The sequence below is a fragment of the Ruditapes philippinarum genome, unplaced genomic scaffold, assembly GCF_026571515.1.
Source record: "Ruditapes philippinarum isolate M1 unplaced genomic scaffold, ASM2657151v2 ctg4102_1_1_1_1, whole genome shotgun sequence".
Lineage (NCBI taxonomy): Eukaryota > Metazoa > Mollusca > Bivalvia > Venerida > Veneridae > Ruditapes > Ruditapes philippinarum.
Genome location: NW_026855266.1, coordinates 68,114 through 94,729, shown reverse-complemented (window position 1 = coordinate 94,729; position 26,616 = coordinate 68,114). Strand labels below are relative to the sequence as shown.

Genomic DNA, 26,616 nt, shown 5'->3' with positions numbered 1-26,616 from the left:
CACGCTGCCATTCAAGCTTGCATTATTTCACACAGTCATTATGGAAACGTCTTTTTTCAAATACAATGATCTCAATCTAATATATGTTTGCAATTATTTCCTTACTTACATTTTTGTTGACAGGTGTACTTTCTGTCTTTGAGTAATTTGAAAATGCCATCCTCGAGTGTTTCAGTTACTTCATTTTATATATGAGTATATCAGCAATCCTTCAAGTCTAGAAAATACAACATTCGTTCTACTTCTAGCATTACAAAAAGGTGACTTATTAAATATCACATTGTGATATCATTTTTTTTTCCAAACATACCTATAAATCAGATATGTTATGTAAATATATACAAAATACAAAGTATACCCTTTGGTAATAAATATCAAAATTGCAATGTGTATAACAAAATAACGACACGGAAAAAATCTAGTTATGAGTAATTGCTTGCAGGAATTTAGATTTTATCCCCGTCATTCATTTTCCTTTAATTGCAAGGTTTTCCCGGGAATATGTTTTGGATTTTATAAATGTTTAAGAATACGTATAATTTTTTTCATGTACTCCTCACGTGATTCATGACATCGATTTTGTTGATGTTGTCTATTTTTGGTTTCAACTCATTTTTGTTCACATGTGTCGGGACGGTCTTGCAAACATTTTTTCCTGGATAACTTACCAGAAAATTGTCGACAAACTACAGACTGCTTATACAACATAATTTCTATATCAGCGCCAGAGACATAAGGCCATAAGAAACAATGTCCGAGATAAAATGTTCACAGAGAAAGTTTGCCCCGGCCATGGATAGCTTATTTACACTTTCAATGCAATCCAATGGGCAATTTTTCAAAGAATAACATATTTTTGCCCTAGCAGCCATTGCCTGTTATTCAATATAACTTCGTAATTGGTGTCACAAAATTATTGTTTGAAATAGACCAACATTCTTTTTCAAAAAGTTTAAGAATTTCGATTTGAGATTTTTAATGTCAAAAAGGATACCGTGCAAAACACTACTGTGATACTTTACTACAATGGTTTTTATGTATATGTTGTTGTATTTCATTATGTAAACGATGTTATTTTTAAGTATAAATGAGATTGTTTCGCCATATATCTTTGAAATGTATACACCGATGTGCCTTGTTAACCCTGTGTTAATACAGTATACAATTAACCGAGCTTGATGTAATTTAATATATGCAAAATTAGAAATACGTACTGTTTATTAAAATCATAATTATGAGATATCGTGTATACTTTCCCCTCTGTTCTTACTTTACTGAAATCACATTCAACTTCTGTATTAGCTGAAACATACAAAAAAGAAATATATAATTGCATTGATACAAAAGTTGGCATGTAACTCATCTTGGCTTAATCATAAGTGATGGTTATCAGGTTTTTTTTTTTCTCAAAAATATCCCATTCATCCTACTTGTGATATAGCTTCTCTGTTTCGGTGAATGGAGATTCTGCATTTTCTCTTCATTGATTATTTGGAAAGTCGATATCTGAGTAATTCAAATCTAAAATGCCATACCTAATTTATAAAATCCACTCATTTGATAACCTGCCGTCCAGATGTCGTTGCAGGAAGAATATTCTGGTGAAGAACAACGCTCTTCATCCGTCCTGTCTTCGCAGTCAGGATAATCATCACAAACTAGCCTACTTGGAATACATCGCACTTTATCGCAGTGAAAAGATCCAATATGACAACTATCTATAATATGTGAGAATCGAAATATTACAAAGAGTTTATTATACAAAATTTAAAATACTATTTATCATCAACAATTTATTCCGTTGAAATATACGGGATTTTCCATGAGTGTGGGTTATTAATGAATCATGCAATATTTAGTACAATATAAAAGTCAAAACGTTGATAGCAATGTTCTATGTTGACTTGTGTATACACAACACTTACGTGTAGCCGGGAATAATTACACTTAAAATTAAAGTGAATAAGTGATAACGAAGAAAATTCGTCACCTGAGGGCATGTACGGATTAGGTAAGAAGTAAACCCGTTACTGTACTAATTTGACTGTATGTATACGTAATTGACAATGACCTACCACAGTCGTGTTCATCAGTCCCATCAATACAATGGATAAAGGCGTCACATCTCTGTTCTTCTGGAATACATTGTCCATTAGAACAGCGGTATTCCGAATTCAGGCAAAGTGGGTGATCTATAGATCCAAAATAATGATTGTTGCTCAATAAATATACCTTTTAATGTAAGCATGTAAATAAATATCAGTTCGTAACGAGTAATCAATTTAAGTTGTGTTCTTTATCTAGGATGAGGATCTATTTTTACAGGTTTCAGGTTTATGGAAGTACGTAAATAATTAATTCACAAAATTTACATACATGGATAACTTGTTATTTTGAAATCTATACGTTATCATCATCAATTAAATGCAGTATTGTTACTAACAAAATTTGAAAATGTGCAACATTTGTATATTGTGATAGTATTGTATTAATTTGCTGGTATGTTATGTGATCTTTTATGTGTTTTATGTGCATTTTTTTATGGTTTTACGTCACACCATAAAAATAAAGGTGATGTGAGGCATTTCCAGGTTTACTGGTGGAAAAAATACTTAAGGTGCCGTTCCATGGATTATTAGGCACGATTAGGCAATGTTTTATTTGAATAACACATTATTGACTTTAACATTTTTACATTATTCAGAAACGACAATACTAAATTTCATTTACTTACCACAGCTTTCGTCAGATGTGTCCGGACAGTCGGGAATAAAGTCACAAACTTGACTGATATGAATACAGCCTCCAGTTAAGCATTCAAAATGATATTGAGAACAGTTGGAATTCTGACCTATCATGAAAAATGAAAAAAAAGAATTACGTTTTCGATTGAGATTTGATTTGAAGCAGAACTGAAGAATGAGAAACGATTAAGACAAACAAAGAAATAAACTGTCACTTATTACTAACAACACATAATCATCCTTAAGCAGCTTTTGCAAATATGCATTTAAGCATACGGTACTTGATATTGTCTGCAATTTGTTCAATATAAACACTTTATTTTTATTGTTTTCCTTCCTTTTATTTATTGATTAAGAATCACTAACATTTATATTAGCATTTACCCTGACCCTGGGAACATTCTCTTATTTTATTGTTTACTCTTGTAGTTTGTTTGAAATTAAAGAAAGCAAACTGAATGAAGATAGTCTTTTATTGCATAATAAACAATGTATTGAAACAGGATCAACTTTCCCCGTTGACGACATTGCAAACATTTTCATCCTTGCCATTTCCAGTTTGTAAATACAGCTTTTGAAACGTCTAACAAAATTTTAAAATGTTGATGATTATTGACATTAAATGTGGTTATAGTTAAGTGGTAAATTAGATTTTAGAACAACGGTAAATAAGACAAAAAAGTTTAACGAACTGTTGATTGCACAGTTCTTCTCATCAGAGGCATCCATACAATCAATCACAACCACATCTGAATAATCAAAACCTCACATGACTTTCACGTGATAAGACAATAATTGCAAAAACCCAAGCTTATCATGTTGATAGCTTCCCGATAATTGGAAACATTGTGAGACGTTTCACCGATCGACAATGGGCGAAAAAAAACAAAAATTAAAGGCTCCTATTTTCATCTTGACATTAAAGGCCTCTACTCGGGTATAATCATAGTTGTTTAAAAATTTTATGCTCTGAAAATAAAACAATTCCACATATTAATATTTGATTTAACTGTGAACATTTAACATGATGAAGAAACTTATGCTCCAAATAATGGTCTTTATCCATCAAAACATACAAATCATGGAATGACACCAAAGTAAAGAGTACAATAAAAATTACAAAATATCGCCTAGCAAGAAACTTAACACCAATAACTTAGTTCTGGTTGTGTTACTTTCTATTAAATTGAACTGAAATAATGTTCGGACAACTAATGATCAATAAGTCAATAAGTAATTCCATGAAATGTATATTTATCCTCAAAGAAATAATATATAAGATGATGTCCATCTTTCTTTCTCTTTGTATTGCATAACGTCATTTGGGATACAGGTTTTTAGCAATAAAGTCAAATATCTTTTATGTCATACTATTTAAGTCGAAAGGGTATGTACTTAAAAGTAATATGAAAAGAAGATTATAAGAAATTGTTGCATTGCGCTTCAGGGAGTAAGAAAACCCGCCTCTGGTGGTTTACCTCTTGTGCAATTATTCTCGTCCGAAACATCCGCACAATCAACTTTTCCGTTACATTGATGTTCGTATGGTATAACGATTCCGTTATCACAAACAAATGGTGTTCCATGCCAATCAATGTTATTGCCTGTATCTTTAAGCTGGTATTTATCTTAAAGAAAACCGAAGGATACAATTTGTGGAGAACCTTATTTTTTTTATAATAGACAGAAAATAGACAGAAAATAATACAAAATGATACAGAATTTCAAACAATATTGTTTTTGTTTATTTTTCAGTGCAGAAAATCTCTGACAAGTAGTATTTTTCTCAGTCACATCTTTCAAAAAAGCCTACTTAATACAACAAAACTGCCTGCAAAAATGCATGTCCGCTTAACATTGTCAGAGACTTCAACAAGCATTCCACTTCATCTACTTTTGTGTCAGCTTAGGTGCATTACAATTACTTTTCTACACTTCTTAGTATTGAATTGGATGCACAATATATTATAAAAAGTACTTTTTTCATTTGACTATGAAAACATTGCTGTGAAGTTTATTAAAGCAAATTGAACGTGACTGCCATGAACGAAGCTTGTCAAAACAATTAAATATGGGCCGGTCTATGATGAGCACATTGTTTCAAAAACTGATAAAAGCAATAGAAATGTGTCATTATTCAAGATCAATTTATTTCCTGCCATATGTAGATATGTCATATTAGATCATGTATCTCACACTTACTGTCAACACTCATATCAAGTCCGTTCATGTTTTATTTATGTAAAACACTTGATACTATAAATAGTATTAGTGGTATACAGACCTTTCATTATGGACCATCTAACATTAGAACCACACAAACGATCTACGTAATTTTGGGCTCTTATTGTAACTGTTAATTGATATTTGGCAGGAAAGTCAACAAATCATAACTTATTGTCTAAAAGAAAGATTGATAGTAGAATGTGAATGTTCGTTTCGGCTTTTCCGATTGTGAATGTACACTTAATCAAAGAGGTTAACACTGAAGATACTCACAATCAAACAAACAAGGCTCATGACGTGTCCCTGGATCAGTTGTAAAACACCACAGGTAACCTTCAGAGTGTGGATCACGGCAAAAGTTTTGTGCTTCCTCAACATTTCTATCTGGAAACTGTGAATCGGAAAACTTCACGTGATCGTGAGGTGTTGTATCATTCCAATATTGACAAGACTTGCCGGTATATGTTTCATTATGTTTTCCTTCGTACGAAGAAAGAGTTGAGAAACACCTGTCTGATGCAGTTTCTACAAGCAGATTTATATGCAGTAAAACTAAATGTTAAAACTAGAAACTATAATCACTAATCTTATATATAGCTTTTAAATCTTACAATATCAAACCATTCCTATTCTTAATACCTTAATGCATTTATCTAGCTTTAATTTAGATCCGGACAAAACCATTCATCATTTTAGCAAAATTTTCAAAATATACATAACGAATAGTGCAGACGATGATCAGATGGCAGGGATGTGATAGCGTTTTCGATTTGTTTTTTAATTCTTTGTGTTTGTGTTCTTTTTCTTGAAAGTTCATCAAAAATCCATTAAACATACTAATAGAAGAATATATCGGCTTTCATAAGGCAGAACGCACGACAAGGAATGGAAGAGCCAATGAAACCCCACGATCAAGAGTGCAAATGTTTATAAACAACTCCATGCTTTTAGACTTCAATATAAATACAATTATTTGAATTTATGAAGTACAAAATATCCCACTTACCGAAAAAGAGACAATTTTCAATCTCTGTTTCAGGATCCGTTGTGCGGCACCAAAGAATACTCTCGCGAAACGGATCACGACAATAGTTTGACGCATCTGCGAGTGTCTCATCCGGGAACTGGGTTTTCTTAATGGTGTCGTCTCTCTTATGAGGATAGTCTGAGTCCCAGCGCTGACATGTTTTACCTGACGCTGTTTTACTCAATTTCCCAGCATAATTATGAGGATCAGACTCGTCGTTACCTGAATGATGCACACATGTATGTATTTAAGCATAATAAGACCATTCGTATAAGTTCTTTTCATTCCGTAATGCATTCATATACACTGTTTTGTGAGGTTGTACGTTGCACTTACACAGTATTGGTCATATGGCGACTTTCCAGGTATACTGGCGGGGGTAGACCTCAGGTGACCCTGTACATTATTTCAGTGATAAGTGGGCAACTGAGTAGAATCTTTGATGCAGCCGTCAGCTCGATAGCTTTTTCATATGTATAAACCGACGACACTTGCAAAGCTCGAATCAACGGGAGTGGCCAGCAAAGCGGTTTGAAAGCAACGACCTTAACCGCTCGGCCACGGAAGCCCCACATTTGTGCATACATACTTTATTTCCAATTGGGCGTTCATATATGCAACAATTGGTATCGTTTCGTTATGCAACTGTAAACTTTGCAAAGAATCAGATATTATTGATTGTACGATTAAATATATAATTATTGTTTTATATTTTTTCATTGCTGATTTCCCTTGGAACATAAGTATGTCATTAGTCGATTATGTAAAAAACAAACCTTGTGAAAGCACATTCTTCGAAAGGAACCATAGGATTTGTGGTATTAGCACCATATATACCCTTTTTGGGTTGGATCCCTGCAGTAGTTCTGAAGCTTTTTCAACGGAGTATTCTGGGAATTCAGACCTCCAGTGGAAAACGCGGACATCTTTCCAGAACTGACAAGGTAATCCTGATTTCGTCATGTTTATTGTTCCGTTATATTTATGAGGGTCAACATCAGGCAGAACTGACATAGAACAAAAAACATAACAGCAGAATTTATAAACGGACAAGAACTTATTAGACACAAATAATATCTTTTAGTCATCTTAGTTTAATTTTATGCTATTGCTTTTTTTATTAAAATCAAATACAATCTCATATGCATAATTATGTATACAAGACAAACAATTAAATTAAATTATTAAATTCAAAGTATTTATATGAATGTTGTAGTTGTTTATAAAAAGCACAAGAGTCGAAGTAGGGTAGTTGTAAGAAGTCAGCACTTCCTAAAATAATATAAAAGGTTTTTTTTTAGATAATTTGAATGAAGGTTACTATTTGAATTAAATTTAAAATTTTAAACAAAACAGTACTTAAACAGATTCTTTTTCCTTTCTTAAATGTGAAAAAAAATTGAATTTAAAAGTAAGTGATTTCTATACTCAAAATGAATCTAGTTAATCCTATTTAACGTTTATACTAAACCGAGAAAAACATAAAGTACGACAAACATTTACAATTGTACAAAATATTTTCACTAATCATTTTAATATTGCATAAGTATTCAATTAAAATAAACGTGTTTTTATACACTGTCCTTTGAACTTATAATGGTGTGAACTGATGATTAACGCATTTTGAATTTTCTGATAATGAATCAATTCTTCGCCGTATACCCACGGCCGAACCATTGACTTTTATCAGCCGTGGGAGTTTTCACCGGTTTCCAGTTGATTAAAGGTGTGTCAAAGACAACTTTTTCATTGGTTGCCTCACAATTTCATGAGGCGATTAAGACCAATCATAACGCTTGTTCTATTTGGTGAAACGCTAATTCTGAATAATAAAAATATAACTATTGTGCTCTCCGCTTGCGGAATAATTTAATTTGGAAATTGCTTTGCCTCTTATATTGGCAAGACACGTGAAATAAGTTTACACCGTGGGAGCTGCTATTTAGTTTCTTATAGTTGTTTACCTTTGCTGTCGAAGAATATAAATCTTGCTGAACACGATTTAAATGATCGATATTTTACGCACCTGTTGATGTATATCGAAGCAATTTGATTTAATTTACCCACTGTTGATTACACATTACATGCTATTCAACCGGGGGTATCTGACGATGGAATCAATTATTTCAATATGCGTTTACTTGCCACATGTTTCTATAACATTGCACTAACATATTGCGACATAAGCAAATTAGTTTTTCCTATGCCGCTATAGAAAATACTGTAAAACAGAAATTTTGAAATTACACTGTAGATACTTCTGAACAAGTACTTTTGCGTTTTGCGAAAAATCTGTAATTCGCGACAAAGAGCAACAAAAAAGAGAACCCCCAAATAAAGTACACCCTGCATTATCATAACTAAACAAAGGTAATGACTGTTTATTACTTATAGTTGTATCCGTTTTGCCTTCATCACAGACGAAATATTTGGCCAGTCCTCTCTCGCAGTCCTCAACTTCCCAAGTGTCATTGTAACGCCCAAGATGAAAGGACATACGTGTACAACTCCCTTTGGACGATGGTTCATCTCTATTCCTGCAAATATTTAGGTAACGCCATTAATCTGTAAATGATGTGGTCAAATACTTCCATAACAAATAAGTTTTTATGTTCAGATTACTAGAATAGAATACTAAATGTGTGTAGTGAATTGCTTAGCTTGAAATGAGCAATTATAATATGCGCAAAATTTATTACACTATGAGAGTGAATTATTTCTTAGTCTATTTCTAAAGAATAAATACTTTTTGTCAATGAAATAAAGAGAAGAAAATAGTTACCATGCCGCGAATGTTGAAGGCGAGCCGTTATCCCACATATGCTCAATTACACCTCTACCATTTCGTACCTTGTGTAAACCTGAAGTAGATGAATATCACGTGTAATCAAAAGTAATTACATGAGAAATAAAAACATAATTTTGACCTCATCAAAGTAGCGTATGGATAGAAATGAGAAATACATGCAGAAAGTCCAAAGGCTGATATCTAAATAATGTATGCTTTTCTTTCAAGAATATGTTTTTCAGTTCTTCTGAATATCAATTATTAAAATCGTTCACTAGAATAGATCAAGTAACTCAAAATAAAATAGCATTAAAATGAAATATAAGACAACTCTTGACAACCGCAACTATCCCTTCACTGTCGCAGAACAGCAGTTTTCAATCGCTTTTAAAACGTTTCAGAGACTAAAATTTCTTTAGAAGAAAATTCCTACACTGTATTTATGTGTTACTTATTGAAAAGAAAACCCGAATAATTTATATCTGTATAGATTAATTGATAAAATACAACAAAGCCTTTGACAAGATATTTGCTTCTAGTTTCTCTATTTTGATAAAATAGCTTTTTAACTGATCAAAGCATGAAATGAAGAATATTATCTAATGTAGTTATCATATATCTATGAGAGTGTGTTAACGAAAAGTGATATATTTTGGCTACTTGCCCGGTGCTTACCTATATGGGAGTAATAATACGGATCCGGGTCATCATACTTAAATATGGTATCAATTTTGTAGTTTACATCAACGTATCGAAAGTTTCTTAGCATTTGTTTTACCAGATACATTTCATCATAAGACGAAAAGGAAACAAGCCTTAACTTCCGTATCCAACACTCATAGCCGGCCGTGTTCCAAGATACAGTCGTACCAGAAAAAATACTGTAGCATTTGTTAAATGCTGTAGAACATGCTGGAATATAATAACATTAAAAAAGTCGATTTTTTAAATTATGAACAAAACCAATAAAAAAGCTCCCGAAAATAAATAAATAATAGTCTTATACGAGCCAAGAAAAACTCGCCTTTGAAAGCAAAGTGATAACCAGAATGTAAAAAAATGAAATACTAGAAAGTAAAGTAGAAGCCAGTCAACATATTACAAAATAGACAATTATCCATGCTCATAAGTACTATTTATAAAAGTCCGTTTATTCGAGTACCCTGTTTATACAACATCTTTTTTTTTAAATTGTCGAGTTATTTCAGTGGATTTCTTATTACAAATTCACGAATTGTCTTTAGTGTGCTTGTGAAATATTTACAGTTGGTAATATAAGTATATTACGTAACTTACATACTTTTTACAATCTGTACTCACTACTTTACTTCGTCATTTAACATATGTGTTTTATATGTAATTGTTTATTTAATTTTACCCATGAAATATGGTGCTATAGCAGTCAAGTATATTTAATATTTGTTAAAAATAGATATGAAATATAAATATGAAAGTGGACGGAGCAAAAAAATTATTTTATTTGAATGGAATTCTTTCGCCATTTTGTTTTATAAAATTTGGTAAAAAAAACATTTTATTTATTTTTTTTTTTTTTGTTATTTTTTCTTTTTTTTCTTTTTTGAAAACTATCTAGAATGATAAAAAATGGTCTAAGAAAATTAATCCGAACACCAACATCTTTATTTCAGTCATTAACGCTGTACATACGTTAAACGGTTGTTTGCGTGACGTCACAATGTAGCATCAATCAGCGCGTAAATTCAATACAGGATTGGAGCAGTAACTCTAGACGCTTGCAGAAATCTTGATCACAAAAAAGACAAATATGTTTTTTTCGACGATTATCATATTTTTTATTCTTTTTCGTTTATAAATCGGTGTGAAAAGATGAATTAGACGTTGTAAAGTTCACCCTTCCTGTTAAAAGGCGAGATTTTAGCATTTAATCATTCAAGCGTCTTATCCGTAATATACCGGAATACGGTATTTAGTGTGGTGCTCCAATCCCTTTTTTATAGTCTCACTCATAAATAATCAATATATAACTGCGAGCTGTACAATTGCAGCGGTGTAGCAAACAAGGGGAGTCGTAACCAATTTGCCTTTGATAATGAAATTGAATAAAAAGGTTATTTTTTCGTTTTTCGTCAAGTATGGTACACATTTTCACTCAACATGATAAAATGTCACATATTTTCACTCGCCGTCCTGGTTCGTGAAAATATGTGGCATTTTCACTCGTCGTCCCAGTTTGTGAAAATATGTGTCATTTAACATGTCTTGCGAAAATATACGAGGGGTGTCCAAGAATTACGTGGACTTTTGTTGTAACTCAAAAACTGCTGAAAATAATAACAATTAAAATTAACATGAACAAAATGCAACTTTATTGCATTAGTACAAGAAATTTCAAAGTTGTGCGGCAACTGGATCAGTGTTTGTGGGCAGGGTAATGAGACAAGGGGTAGCGGGTGCGGGGCAGTCCATTCCGACGTTACGACGTCATTCCGGTGGCGTCGCTAGTTGTTAATAAATGCGTGGCGTCGAATGTCAGTTTTTCTCAACATAGTCGCCGCCTAACTCAATACACCTATGGTGTCGATATATCCACTGGTCGTACACTGTAATAATAATAATAAAGCATACTATTTACTTTTGTTACGATAATAGTGTTAAAGACGGCGGTGATAATGCTGACGCCGTGTTATTATTATTATTCTTTTTATTATTATTATTATTATTATTATTATTATTATTATTGTGGGGTTTATTTTGTACGCAAAGACAATGTGCGTTAACAAGGGAAATAACCTATCATGCGCACTCCTTACTATAACAGTTTGAGTTCACGTTCTTAAAAGCTGAAGCGGATAAATTGCGTTTATAATAATAAATTGTGATTAGCTTAATTTCTAAAAATCATTTTTTTAAACACAAAATTATTGCTAACCCTTGAATAGTACTCAGCATTGCAACGCCTTCCAGATCTATGACGTCCTTGACTTTCTTAATTGATGCCGCAAAAACCGTTGACTTTTTCCCACGACCCTTGTCGTCTTGAATGTCCCCCCGGCCGTCTCAGCAAACAGGAGGTCTCACTTTTGCAGTCTCCAACATTTCCTGCCTCTGTGTTGGCGTCTTCCCAAGATTTTCACAAAACTTGATGATAGTCCGATGTTCCGCGTAATCCGTGGACGTCATTTTTTGTTAAATATCCAAGAGCAACGGTTGTCAGTTGTCCGCTTGTAAACAATAACGGAAACAGCTATGACGTCAAAATTTCAAACGAGCGTTTATATGACGTCAATGCATATGCTTACGACGTCGCGCCATTTTTTACGCATAAATACGCAAGATATACGAAAGTAAAGACAACTTATTAATACAAAATATTGGACTGCCCCGCCCTGCGCATACTGCGTTACTATAGCGACGTAAAATATAGAGAAGCAATGTTAGAAATTTAAAAATAATGGACATAATCATTAAGGATTGTGTATTAATTTGTTGAAAAAATGCATTAAAAAATAAAAAAGTTATAGCAAAAGTCCACGTAATTCTGGGACACCCCTCGTATTTCATATTTCACTCAACACAAAAGATATCCTCTAAATATTCTTAGGGTTTTTATACTCTAAATTGCATACATATTAAGTTACAAGTCGTACAACGTGTGTGATTTACCAAATAGTTGTCACAGGTATCTCATTGGGTGGCGAAGGGCTACATTTATTAATCTATGTTGTCCTAAGTTTGTTTTTCAAGCATACTGCATTTTAGATAACTTATGTTTTTGTTTTGTTGATTCTACAACAAACATATTCTGTAACCAATTTATATTCTAGTAAAATGTTATATATCATAAATAAATAATGCTTAAATATACTAGTACTCAAAATTTGCTAAGGATCACATTTTCTACAGTGCGTTACTTTTGTGTATTTACGAAATGTAAAAATTGATTAAAATGAATAAAATATAATTAGTTAGGAATTGCTTTTGATGCAAATAATAGCAATTGAAGTGTTCCTTGTCGTGTGCCTGCTTTCGGAAGAGTGTGCTGGACGCAAATCAACATTTTGGAGATTACATAGTGGAATAAAAACATTGCAAATCAGGAAATGGTTGGCTTGGGTGTTTAATACCGAGTATGGTGTCCGCGGGAATTAATTACGGCCTGGAATCGCATGCTGCTAAAAGAGCCTGCGACATTGTAATGAGGAAATCTTGGCCCATTCCTCTATGATTGCATGTCTTAGCTCCTGAACTATTGTGGATTGGACGTGGCGTGAAAAATGGCTTTCTGCATCATTTCCCAAGCATGCTCAATTGAATGTATATCCAAGGACCTCGTTGGCCAATCCATGCGGACTTTAGTTGCCTCCGCAAGATATCAGTTTGTGATGTGGACTCTGTGTGCACGGGCGTTGTCATCCAAAAGAATGAAATCAGGGCCGACTGTGCCAGTCTACGTGCATGCATGGATGTCTAAGATCTCACTGACGTACCTTACTGCCGTCAGTGTACCGTTTTCAATGATGTGTAGGTCTGTTTTCCCTTAATTATCGCCCACACCATGACTGAATCCCCGCCGTGTTCTGCAACGGCTGCTGGAGCTAAGCGTTCATTTTGGCTTCTCCAAATCTTAGCCCGTCTGTCGGAGAAGTCCACACAAAACCTTGACTCATCAGTGGTCCAATCATTAACTGTCCAGGTGACATGAGTATGCGCCCATTGCAAAAGCTCTTAAATATAAGGCGTTGCGTCAAAGGAATATGCATTACTGGCCTCCGTGACCTCAGCATCATGCAACCTGTTTCTTACAGTTTAATTCTAGAAGTCGATACTAAGTTCGTAGCGTTGGAGAACCGTTGGCGCCTGACCTAAATGGCAATAAATCGGTCATGGGCTTGAGTCGTTGAACGTTCCCGAACTCCGGCATGACCCTGCAAGACATATCCATTCATTTGGAATCGCTTCCACATCCTCGAGACAACGCTCTGAGATACCTAAAGGACATGAGAAACATGCCTTTGTGAAAGGTCAGCGTCAAACGTTCCAATACCCCTGTTTATCTAATGTACACTAAACGACGTCTAACTTGTCGATTTGCTAATTTCGAACATAGTTCAACAACGAGAGAAGTCTTGTTGCTTGTACACGTTTAAGTGAAAGCAAATGGCCATAAAACACAAATTTCCATGGATATGCTTTTCGACGTGCTTATAGTGCAAGGTGTGCATGACAAATCGATAACTTGGTAACTTAAGTACCCGATTATGAGGTCCCCGTACAAATGTATCGTAAGCGGAAATATGATTATACTATGACGATAATTGGACTGAAATACTAGTATGCTATGACAAAAAGGTGATCGTTAGCAAATTTTGAGGTGTATATAATCAGTGGCATGCCTCTAGATTCATGCTAATTTTTATGAATATTGTTAAGTGAAGAATAAAGACATTTTAAAGGGCAGTTACAACCAATGCCAATTACCAATAAGAGATCAAAATATGGAAAAAATAACCCGTAAGTTACTTGTACAAAGATAATAAAACATTGCAAATTCAGGCATTAGTCGCACGTAACATAAAAATTACCACTTGAATCTTCAATCTCTCTATTTTTCAAATAATTTTTTCTCAAGTTTATTTTATTTATTCTTTTTGGTAATATTTTAACTCATCTATAGACATGCAGGTAAATGTGATAAATTTGTTAAAGATTATGAATAAATATAGAAATTACCTTTATAGGCAAATAAAGATGATTTGACAAAATCAGGCCCTGAAACGAGAAGTAACCATTGGACAGTTTTGTCTTTTTTTGTTGCCTTGTTCGGTCTCATATTTATATACACACATTGCCTTTGACACAAAACATTATTAAGATTCTTTGTATAAAAGTACTTTTAATATCAAAGTCTGTTTAATAGCAAACACTTTAAAAATATTAATTGCATCTTAGTGTTTTTCTATAGAAATTTTATCATTACTGCCGGATCGCGAAAACCGAGAAAAAACTTAATAACGTTAGAATTAGTGGTGATATTTTTATTACATTTTCATGTTGTCAAGAAATATGACATATTCCTGACAAGACAATATGAAATACCTTATATACTGAATATACAATTTCGATGTCAAAACAATGGCCCAGTTGTTCAAAACTTTTGTTAGATATTAAACAAGGAAATCATAGTTAAATTAACAACAAATTGTTAAATTCTGTGTTAAATTTTGTTGTTAAGCAATTATGTTGTTTAAACATTGTTAACGTTAAAGTTGTGTTATTTTAACAAATTAACAAAAGTTGTTAAAGTTATATAATCAGTATTTAGATCAACTTTTAAATTCAGCATAAACAAACATAAATTTATTCCTGCCTGTGATTTATCTTCACTTAACAAATTAAGTTACCTCTTTCTACCGAATTTTGGATCAATAGAGCTGACAATAGTACTGCCAGTGTTAAACCATATATAGGGCTAATTACCAAAATCTGACACCACTGGTTCCGTACTGCTTTGTTCAAAAAACCCTCTACTTGGTTGGTTAATTATTGGGAGTTTTTTGTTTGTTTTGTCAGTTTAAATCTACACTTCTTTCACCTTATACTGGCTGTGCATTAAAGTATACTGCAATTTATACTATTTGTTTGTCACGAAGGTAATATACCGACATGTATAATTTATTGTTTGTATGTATGTCTTATATATTGTGTCGTTATATATTCCCTGTACGTTTGTCATTTTGTTATATCATATATGTATATGTCCTATATATAAATTTGTCCTATTCATCCCCAATATTTTTCTCATTTTCATTCATCCTTTTCATTCATTGCAACATGTAACACTTAATGGCATTCTATATAATGCATAACAACTAATTTTTTCTGGACGGGCCTCCTAACATCTACTCACCCGGATTGGAAGTCACGCATGCGCACATTGAATACACTTCCATTGGTTTGCGCCACGAAGTAGCTGTGTTTGCGTTTTCTTTCATCCTAGTAAATTGTTATTTGTTTCCGTGCCATTACAGGTAATTTTGGTTGTTATTTATTACTCGTAATGTATTCATTCAATTATTGAAATGACATGCGTGTTGCATTTTGTATTTCACATTGAATACACTTCCATTGGTTTGCGCCACGAAGTAGCTGTGTTTGCGTTTTCTTTCATCCTTAGTAAATTGTTTATTTGTTTCCGTGCCATTACAGGCCGAAACAGCCCCTCCTTTATTAGGAAAGAGGAACCCTACGACATTGGTGGCCAGTGTAGCTTTCCTTATTTTCACCAGAAGGGGACGTACGGAATTTTTGGGGACGATACAGTTTGATTTGCCATGTATGACGTCACGGGCTTCCATTTTCCACCAATCAGATTGGCCATGGTATTTTTAGCCATTTCCGGAACAACAGCAACCAACGTCTTCCCTCAGGAATGTTTATTGTAAACAAACATTGGAGAGGATTTGTATTGTGCACTATTTCGTCATTTATAATCATTTGAGCTCATAAACATTTTCATTACATGATCATGTCATACCTTTTCGTTTATTCAACATATTTGTCGTCAATCGAAAGGATTTAAATGTGATAACAACTGGGATTCAACCGTTTAACATTATACCGGATATATTCATCAGCTGTTCTTTGACATTGTTTACATTCTAAAGTGAAAGTGGAACTGAACTGTTTTCTTTCTTAAATTACTATTAACTTTCAGTGACATTTTTTTTAGTGGTAAACTTATTAGGTGTTAGGTTAATTTTGATTGTGTTGAATGTAGGTAAATATTTTATTGTGTAATGTTTTCTTAGAAACTGGAAATTATGTTATTTATAGTTTTTCAGGTTGTTGTATGTTTGTATGGTACTTGCAAGCACAGTCACAGACAGTAACAGTGGTTTGCATGGGATGCATGTAACTGCAAACACTTTTTCAATCATCTGTCATCAATCCATTCAACAGTTCTAACACTTTGGTATTGGTGAGGCTAATAAACAACTGTAACTAACATATTTTTTTCTCCCCTCCCAACTTACATACATGTATATACCTTTCAGATTCCTATATCATGAATTTGATATATATATAGCCTTTGGTGTCTGTGAAAGCTTACAAATAGTCATGAATAACTAGCCATGTGAAATGTATTGGCGGCATATATGTTGGTATTATTTATGTCTGTGTAGTGCCCTCTTTAAAAAAAAGAAAAAAAAGTATTTAATACAAATGAAATGGTATTAAATTAAATACTCCATTGCTATTTCTTTGTCTACATGTACTGCATATTGCTGAAATGTTGATATCTGGCATGGCTGCTTGTCCGTGTCTGTACATATGATTAAATTAGATGACCATAACCTGATCTATAAAGAAATAATTTTAAGACTTGGTACAGTGTGTGTGATCACCCTAAAATTTCCATAGTATTGATTTGTTGTGTGTTTATTTATATTTCGCGTTTATTAACTTATAGCCTTGAAGTGAGTTTCAAGTATATAAGTCGTGAAATAAATTTTTGTCAACTTGCATGCTGAAAGGTAACTATATACAAGTATTTTGAGAAGCAAACCAAGACGCGCTTTTGTCAGCTTTGATGCATCATGGGTATTTAATCTATAGTAAGTATAAAGTGCAATTTGAAATGGTGATTTGAAATAAAAGTTTGAAAAGACTTTGTTTGAAGTTTGTTTGTTTATATTTTCTGTATTTCAGAAAATTAGAAAACACTGGAAATATATCACTGCAGGGTATATTGCTAATGTTTTCTTACTTGAAATTAAATGAATATTTGTTTGTACATGAGAGTGATCTTTTCATATTGTGGTTAATTATTATGAATGGTGGTTGTTATAGCCATTTGCCACTTATTGATTAGAAAATACTGGTAGGAAACCCAGTTGATGTAAAGTTAGTTGTATGTATGGTTTGCATATCAACAAAAGTTACTGAATGTTGCTGCTGAATGAAAACTATGGTCTACTAGAGGTACCATTGACATTTAACGGAATTGTTAATAAATGGTCTTGATTGAATTACATAGTGTGCGACTTGCGTGACAAATATTGCAGTTAGTACTTGAATACATAATACAGTACTATTTTATGTTGATGTTTGGTGGTGCATGTATAGTGTACATTTAGGCCATTACAATTTCCCTGAATATTATGTGACACAATTTTATTTTCCAACTTAATGTGTTTGAAACTTAGTTAATGGTTATAGTTGATGGTTTGTGATTTACATATGATATCATTTATGTGTTCAAAAGTATGGTGTACCAGATGGACAATTTTATTTCCCGAATTTTATGTAACGCAATTTAATTTTTGTTTATTTGCGTTAAATACTTTGTTCCCTTTTTGCGCAAGTGAAATTACCTTTGCATTTTACACATTAAATATTTTGGTGAAATTTCTTTTGTAAAAGGTTCTTTGGATCTAGATTTATTTATTTTTGATCCATTCCATTTGTGTTGTATTTGATTTTGGAATTTTGTTGGTTTTCCCAATATGGCAACACCAAAGGGCAGAGATGAGGATGTAACTGGTTCTCCAGATTATAGGCAAGAGGACTTAGAATATTTTGCCAGGCAATTGCGAAAATCCGGATTGTATGAAGTAACAAGTACTCCGAAATCTTACGGACCTCGTAGACATAATTTTGATGGTTCTTATGTACCCTTACATGACAATACAAACGATACTTCTTAAACCGGAACAAGGCCTAAATTATTGCAACCTGGTGACTATGATCAACAGTCCAGTCATGCTAAAATACGCCAAGTACGCTTTTTGCCTACTCCTGGCCATTCTTTACTTACAAATCAAACTTTGAAAGGTAAGTTTGATTATATTCACCCACGTATTCCAGATTTACCAACATTTACTGGTGATGAGAAAGCTAAAACCAACTTATTTGAAGTTTGGAAGTATGATGTTCATTGTTTGATTGATGAACAGGTATATCCCATGCATATTATACGTGAAGCCATACGCAAATCTCTGAAAGGTACTGCTCGAGGGGTTTATTACATCTCGGAGAGGATACTTCTGTAGCGGATATACTTACTGAATTAGAAGGTGTTTATGGGAATGTTCAAACTTCTGAACGCCTTAAGGAGCAGTTTTATAGTGAACGTCAGAGAGAAGATGAAACCGTCGCTGATTATAGCATGAGATTAGAGCGACTATTGAGCAGATTACCCGGTCCAGTTAACAAGTCTGCAAGATCAGAAATGCTTCGCAGTTGATTATGGTCTGGTTTGCGAGATTTGGAATTGAAAAATGTGCCTCGTTTTCTTTATGAGAAAACTGATGACTATAATACATTTAGAAAGGAATTGAGGGCAATTGAAGAGGATCTTAAGCAATCAAGGCCATCTTCAAACCCTATCAAAAGTAAAACTGAATGTAAAATTCAACCTTCTCCAGGGGTTTCAAATTCTAAAGGAGAGAAAGCTGATGTAGTAGAAGCTAAACAATATGCCACCTCTGTTGAGAATAGGGTTTTGAAGCAACTAGAAACACTTACCAAACAGATGCAGAGTATGGAAGTAAAACTAAGTGAGATGGATGCTGAGATTAAAGGATTGAAGAGTGATAGAAGAGTAAGTTTTTATAACAATAGACCACGGTACAGAGATAGAGTAAAAGAAGCATCTGAAGAGCAGAAGCCTGAAAAACCTATTGAAAAGGTTACTTTAAACGACAAGCGACCTCCATCGTAGGGCAGATGGTAGGTCATGATAGTACTTGTGATGGCCCTAGTTCTTCTCTGCCTCTTATTGGTTCAGCTAATGAAACCCAGGTTATTGTCAATGGTATAGCTTTAACTGGTTTGATAGATACTGGTTCCATGATTTCTACTCTTAGTGAAACATGTTTTAAATCTTTAAATCCACAGCCAGTTATGCACAATTTGGAAGATTTTTGTTTGGAAATTACTGGAGCTGGTGGTAATAAAGTGCCATATTTAGGTTATTCTTTACTGGAAATATCTTTTCCTGTTTCAGATTTTACCCCTGTTCCTGTTCCAATACTTATTGTTCCAGACACTAGTTATTCTGTTAGTGTGCCATTGATAATAGGGACAAACATTTTGAATTTCTTGAAATCTTCAGGTATTGAGGCTTTGTCTGTTCCTATCTCCCTATCTCCAATGCCTTGGCTTCTCTGGCCTCAGGTCATACCATACCAGTTACAAGTTTTCATCAGAAACCTATCGTTGTAAAAGCATTTGAGACACAAATCCTCACAGGCAAAGTCAGGAATTTTGGTGTTATGGAATCTGGTGTTACAAAAAACAATGATGTTGTTTCACTGAATATCTGCCCGAGGTTAGTCAAAGTTAAACATGGCACTTCATTTGCAAGGATTCCTGTAAAAGTTTGTAACTTGACAGCTAAACCAGTAACCATCTATCCTAGAACTTCACTTTGTAATCTTCAAGAAGTTGCAGTTTTACGTTCTATTAATCCTTTGGAAGGAGAAATTGACAAGTCCCATAACTCTAACAAATCTTTGGAAAACCTTGGAATAAGTATTCCTACAGACACTTTGACATCAGATCAACAAGCTGAAGCAAGAACTTTCTTACAAGTGGAAACACATTTTCTCCTCAAGACTTACTGATCTTGGTTGTACGAATGTTGTTGAACATGAAATCAACTTAACTGACCCGACTCCCTTTAAAGACACATATAGACGTATTCCACCAGGTATGTTTGAAGAAGTACGGGAACATTTAAAGAGCATGGTTGAAGCTAGAGTTATTCGTGAATCTCATAGCCCTTTCTCTTCAAATGTCGTCTTAGTTCGCAAGAAAGATGGTTCATTGCGTTTTTGCATTGACTATCGAAAATTAAACAGTGGTACTGTTAAGGATGCTTATTCTCTTCCTCGGATTGACGAAACCATTGATTCACTTGCAGGATCGAAGTATTTTTCTAAGTAAGATCTACGTTCAGGGTAATGGCAGGTCGCTATGAAGGAGGATGATAAACAGAAGACTGCTTTGAATGTAGGACCTCTTGGTTTTTGGGAATGTAATCGAATGGCTTTTGGGTTAACCAATGCGCCTGCGACTTTTCATCGCTTAATGGAACGTTGCATTGGTGAATTACATTTAAGAGATTGTCTCATATATCTTGATGACATCATTATCTATTCGGACAATATAGATTCTCATTTTCAGCGTTTAAAATCAGTTTTTCTTCGTCTTGAAAAGCATAACCTTAAGCTTAAAGGTTCAAAATGTGAATTTTTCAGAACTTATGTTCAATATCTTGGACATGTTGTTAGTTCTCAAGGTGTGGAAACTGATCCTGAGAAAATTAGAGCCCTGAAGGAATGGCCTGTTCCAACTTCTGTGAAAGAACTCAGAAAATTTCTAGGTTTTGCAAATTATTATAGACGTTATGTAGAGGGATTTTCTAAAATCGTTAAACCTCTTAATGATCTTTTAGTGGGTCACCCTACTTATAAGAAGGCAGTCAAATGTAAAACCTGTACACCGTGTAAATGGGAGAAAGAACAACAAGAGGCATTTGATATTTTGATTCCGAAATTGTCTTCTCCACCCATTTTAGCTTATGCTGATTATACAAAGCCGTTTATTCTCAATATCGATGCTTGTTCAGATGGGCTTGGTGCAGTTCTTTACCAAAACCATGACGGGAAGGAGCAAGTTGTTTCTTATGCCAGCAGAGGATTAAGGCCAAGTGGGTTGAACTATCCAGCACACAAGCTAGAGTTCTTGGCACTCAAATGGGCAATATGTGACAAATTTCATGAGTATCTATATGGAAATTCTGTTACAGTCCGTACTGACAATAATCCCCTGACCTACGTTTTCTCTACTGCTAAATTAGAAGCCATTAGTCATAGCTGGTTAGCCGCATTATCAACCTATAACATCAATATTATATACAGGGCAGGAAAACATAACAATGATGCCGATGCACTATCTCGACTACCGAACCCTGATACTAGAAACACCATTCTTTTTCAGATGCAGTTAAAGCTTTACTTCAAGCTCATTCTGAAGGTCAAGGTCAGATTCCGGCCATGGAATGTGGTTCTGTGACTCAGCAAGTTTTAGAGTTGAATCCCAAAGATGAGACATGCTTTGGTTCTCACTTTAAAGCTGTCGATTGGAAGCAAGAACAGAAGGGTGATCTTACACTTGCTCGTGTGATACAGCTTTTACAAGCTGGTCATAGACTTACAGATCGACAAAAGTCACTTGAACCTGAATCTGTGAGACAATATCTCAAAGAATGGAGTAATTTGTATTTACAGAATGACGTCTTGTATCGTAAAGGCACATCTAATGGGTACCCTGTTGTTCAACTTGTGTTACCAGATCATTTCAGGATGTTGTTTTTACAGGTCTTCATGATGAAGCCGGTCATCAAGGCTGTGCACGTACTGTTGCCCTTATCAGATCAAGATTCTTCTGGCCTCAATTGGAACAATCTATAGAACATCGTATTCGTCATTGCCCTCGTTGTATTTGTCGAAAGACTTTGGATAAGACTTCTGCCAAACTTGTACCTATTCATTCTATTTATCCTATGAATTTGGTATGTATGGATTTTTTGTCACTAGAAATGTCAAAAGGAGGCTTTGAAAATATTTTGATAATTACCGATCACTTCACTCGTTTCGCACAAGCAATACCAGCTAAGAATCAAACGGCTCATACCACTGCAAAATTTCTATTTGAAAATTTCATTTGTCATTATGGATTTCCGAGTCGTTTTCATAGTGACCAGGGTAGAAATTTTGAAAGTGAGGTTATTCTTGAACTGTGTAATATTGCACATATAGAAAAGACTAGAACTACCCCGTATCACCCGCAAGGGAACGGAATGCCTGAACGTTTTAACGAAACGTTGATGAACATGCTTGGCACTCTTGAAGAAGACAGAAAGTCCAATTGGAGAGTTCATGTCCCTGCACTTGTTCATGCGTATAATTCAACGCCAATCTCAAGCACAGGTTACACACCCCATTTTTTAATGTTTGGACGTCATCCTCGGCTAGCAATCGATGCATTTTTAGGTATCGAACCTTATCGTACTAAGCCAACAGATAAGTCCACATATGTATCTGGATTACGTAGCAGACTTAACTTTGCTTATAAGGCAGCTAGTCGTGAAGCTCGTAAACAAGGTCAAAGACATAAGAAATGGTATGATCTGCGGGTCAGGGAAGCCAAGGTTGAAATTGCAGATAGGGTTCTTGTTCGGAATGTTGGAATAAGGGGTATAGCAAAGTTGGCTGATAGATGGGAGAAAAATGTGCAGCTTGACCGGGACTCGAACCCGGGACCTTCGGAATACCGTACCGCGGATCTACCGACTGAGCTATCCGGCCGCTTACACATCTTCTCCCCTATATAGTGAACAGTTCTGAACCGTGACATACTCCGCTGCTATATTGAAATTCGTCCTCGAATTTCACAGAGTTCCAGAGCAATGTGAATTAAACTCTGAGCTGTATTCAGTCACGGTCCCCCGTTGGGCGCCAAATGTCACAGGGTGAAAAAATGTGCAGCCAGACCGGGACTCGAAGACCGGGACCTTCGGAATACCGTACCGCGGCTCTACCGACAGAGCTATCCGGCCGCTTACACATCTTCTCCCCTATATAGTGAACAGTTCTGAACCGTGACATACTCCCCTGCTATATTGAAATTCGTCCTCGAATTTCACAGAGTTCCAGAGCAATGTGAATTAAACTTTGAGCTATATTAGTCACGGTCCCCCGTTGGGCGCCAAATGTCACAGGGTGAGAAAAATGTGCAGCCTGACCAGGACTCGAACCCGGGACCTTCGGATACCGTACCGCGGCTCTACCGACTGAGCTATCCGGCCGCTTACACATCTTCACCCCTATATAGTGAACAGTTCTGAACCGTGACACACTCCTCCTCTGCTATTTTGAAATTCGTCCTCGAATGTCACAGAGCAATGTAAATTAAACTCTGAGCTATATCTGTCACGGTCCCCTGTTGGGCGCCAAACGTCACAGGGTGAGAAAAATGTACAGCCTGACCGGGACTCGAACCCGGGATCTTCGGAATACCGTACCGCGGCTCTACCGACTGAGCTATCCGGCCGCTTACACATCTTCTCCCCTATAAAGTGAAAAGTTCTGAACCGTGACATGTTAAATATACATAATATCATAATTGTTTGATAAATATACAAAAAAACACTTAACAGTTTCTTTTTCAGACATTTTAAGACATATATCTATTGAAATGAGGAAATAAGATATTGATATTTGCATGTACAAACTTGTCAGACTCAAATACAAAATTAGTTGTTAATACAATATCAATAAAAAACTTCATTAATAAGATAAGGAAATGTTAATGTAAAGGTGTCTTTTGATTTAAGAGAATCACTCATCACTCATGAGCTTTTGTTATTTTGTGAACAAGGTTTTATTTCTGTTAAAATGTGCATTTTTTCAGTTAAAATCCATGTCATATTTTTGTGTCTGAGAAAGGAATTGTAATTTCAAGACATGAATGAAGTTTTGTTTCATTAAATACACTCAGCAATTTTGAATACTGATGATGCATGCATGCACATTTTTAACCATACATTGTTGTAAGTTGAAAAAGTTTATAAACAAGTCAAAATCCATGCAATGATTGTTGACCTTAATAAGTGAACTTCATTTAAATCCTTAAGACAAAATAGTTCACAAACTTTTGATAAAGGACCATTATTCAGTAAAATCGATGATAAAGATATAAGCCTAGTCTTTGACAGTGACCTCCACACAAGCTTATAACATAAGCATATGGAAGTAAAATCAATAGGGTAGTTTGACACATAATTGACTCATCATTTACCACAATGCAACAGCTAAAAATGGCTTCTAGTGTAAGTTGTTTACTGTCAACAGCTACAATTATAAGTGTTTAAAAGTGTTTAAAAAATGGAATTGTTCAGACTTGGCTAACATGTTTCCTAACACCCAGTTTAAATATTTCATTAATGGATTTACGAAAAAAATATTATGGAATAAACACTGATAAAAATTCAAAAAGGGGGAAAATATACATGTGGGAAAAGGTTGTAGTGTAAACGCAGGAACATTTTAAAATATGAATAGCAAGCACTGTTTGTTTAATATGCAGGCTGGCTGGTTAATATTTATCAGACCAGAATGCATTTTTAATGTTTGGTACATTGTCAAATGCTTCACAAAATATTAGTACTTGGAAATAGGATCAAAATAGGATCAAGTCTGGTGGAGTCTGCTCTACATGTAAATTGCAAAGAAATCATAAAGTAACCAGGATATATATTGGCATTTCACAAAGAATATGAAGGTAAAATAACTTTAAATATGTTTTCCTATGTATAAACTGTATATATGAAATAAATCACTCTCAAGTCAGTCAAGGTAGCTATTCATGGTTTCATTTAGATATGGCATACTGGGGTTCTGGTTACACTTACAGTATGTTTATAACAGCCAAAAAAGACAGATCATATACATGAGTTTTTATTTTTTATTAGTCTATGACTCAGCTGTATTTTGCAGACAATGTACATCAGCTGATTTTCTAAGTATTTCTTATTGAACTGGAGAGTTATCGGCCATTTTGATTTTTGTGGAGGAAAATAACAAACTGCATTGTGGGATTAATTTTTCTTGTTAATTATTTAACAAAATGTTAAGCACTTTAACGCCTTGTTAACTAACACAAAATTTAACACAGCTCTGAACAACTCAAATTTTGGCATTTCGTTAGCTAACAAAATATTAAAATTTAACAACTGTTAAGTTAATTTGATGTTAAAGTTAACAAAAGTTTTGAACAAGATGTGTGTGTATATAAATATTTAAAATAAATCAGTTCAATTATCTACCACGTTAAACTCGGAACTGTATGTCATATATGACTTAATCATATTAACCACTTAAAGAAGTAGATCAAACCAACCTTCTAGTTTCGAGTTGCGTCTCTTTTACTCTAAGTTTCCGTAGAAAATGTAGGCCGAGACCAAGACTGCTTACCTTGTAAACAACGTTCCCAATCAACACTAGGATTAAGTGTATAACACCAAATATATCCGCTCCTGGATGGATCCCTGCAGTAGTTTTTCGCGTCAGTTAAAGTGTTATCAGGGTATGCAATGGGATCTTTATAATCCCTGTGAATCCAATGAGGGGTATCATCCATCCAGCGTTGACAAGGTAAGCCGCTTAATGTTTTGTTTATCGTGCCGTTGTATCGTTGAGAAGCAGTTTTAGACATTACTAAAGAGACATGTAAAATATGCATCATTTTGTAACACGAATAGAATACATAGGAATAATAAACACTTCCATGTAAATGATTGATCTAAATTTGATTTGGATGAAATATGTATCCATTCATAGATTACGAGGTCAAGTAAAAGTTGGTGCTATATGTTACCATGTAAATGGTTCAAAATCATTTGCAGATAATATATATGTCTTGTAAAACAAACAACCTTCTTCTTTAAGGAAACAAACTAAATTCTATAATACTAATTTTAAATTGTTTGTCAAAGCCATTTTCTTAATACTGAAGTATCTCTTTGATACATATTATCTATGTTTTATTGTATTTTATATAAAATTGAATGTATGTTATTGTCTTCCATAATTTTGGACTGCAATATTGCATGCAACTTTGGTAATTGCATCAGTACTTGAAAAACACAATGCAAATAACAGATAGTTATATTTGATGTGGTTTCATGTTTCATTTCTCATACATTTAACTCTGTTTCTGTTGTATCATGTATAAGATATATTTTACTATGTCATTGCGTAACTAAAATAAATACATCTTTC

The 26,616-nt window shown here is 34.3% G+C and overlaps 1 protein-coding gene across 1 annotated transcript; it reads right to left on the bottom strand.

Moving 5' to 3' along the window:
• Positions 1 to 1,165: 1,165 nt before the first annotated feature.
• LOC132742692 (uncharacterized) lies at positions 1,166 to 26,050 on the bottom strand. Its single transcript, XM_060731157.1, has 14 exons — positions 25,810 to 26,050; positions 14,498 to 14,536; positions 9,461 to 9,697; positions 8,780 to 8,858; positions 8,386 to 8,534; positions 6,774 to 7,004; positions 5,977 to 6,219; positions 5,244 to 5,495; positions 4,223 to 4,372; positions 3,437 to 3,493; positions 2,735 to 2,851; positions 2,076 to 2,192; positions 1,536 to 1,718; positions 1,166 to 1,302 (listed from the first exon to the last, which is right to left on the bottom strand). The coding sequence occupies exons 1-14, from the start codon at positions 26,048 to 26,050 to the stop codon at positions 1,166 to 1,168; spliced, it is 2,232 nt and encodes a 743-aa protein (XP_060587140.1).
• Positions 26,051 to 26,616: the final 566 nt, after the last annotated feature.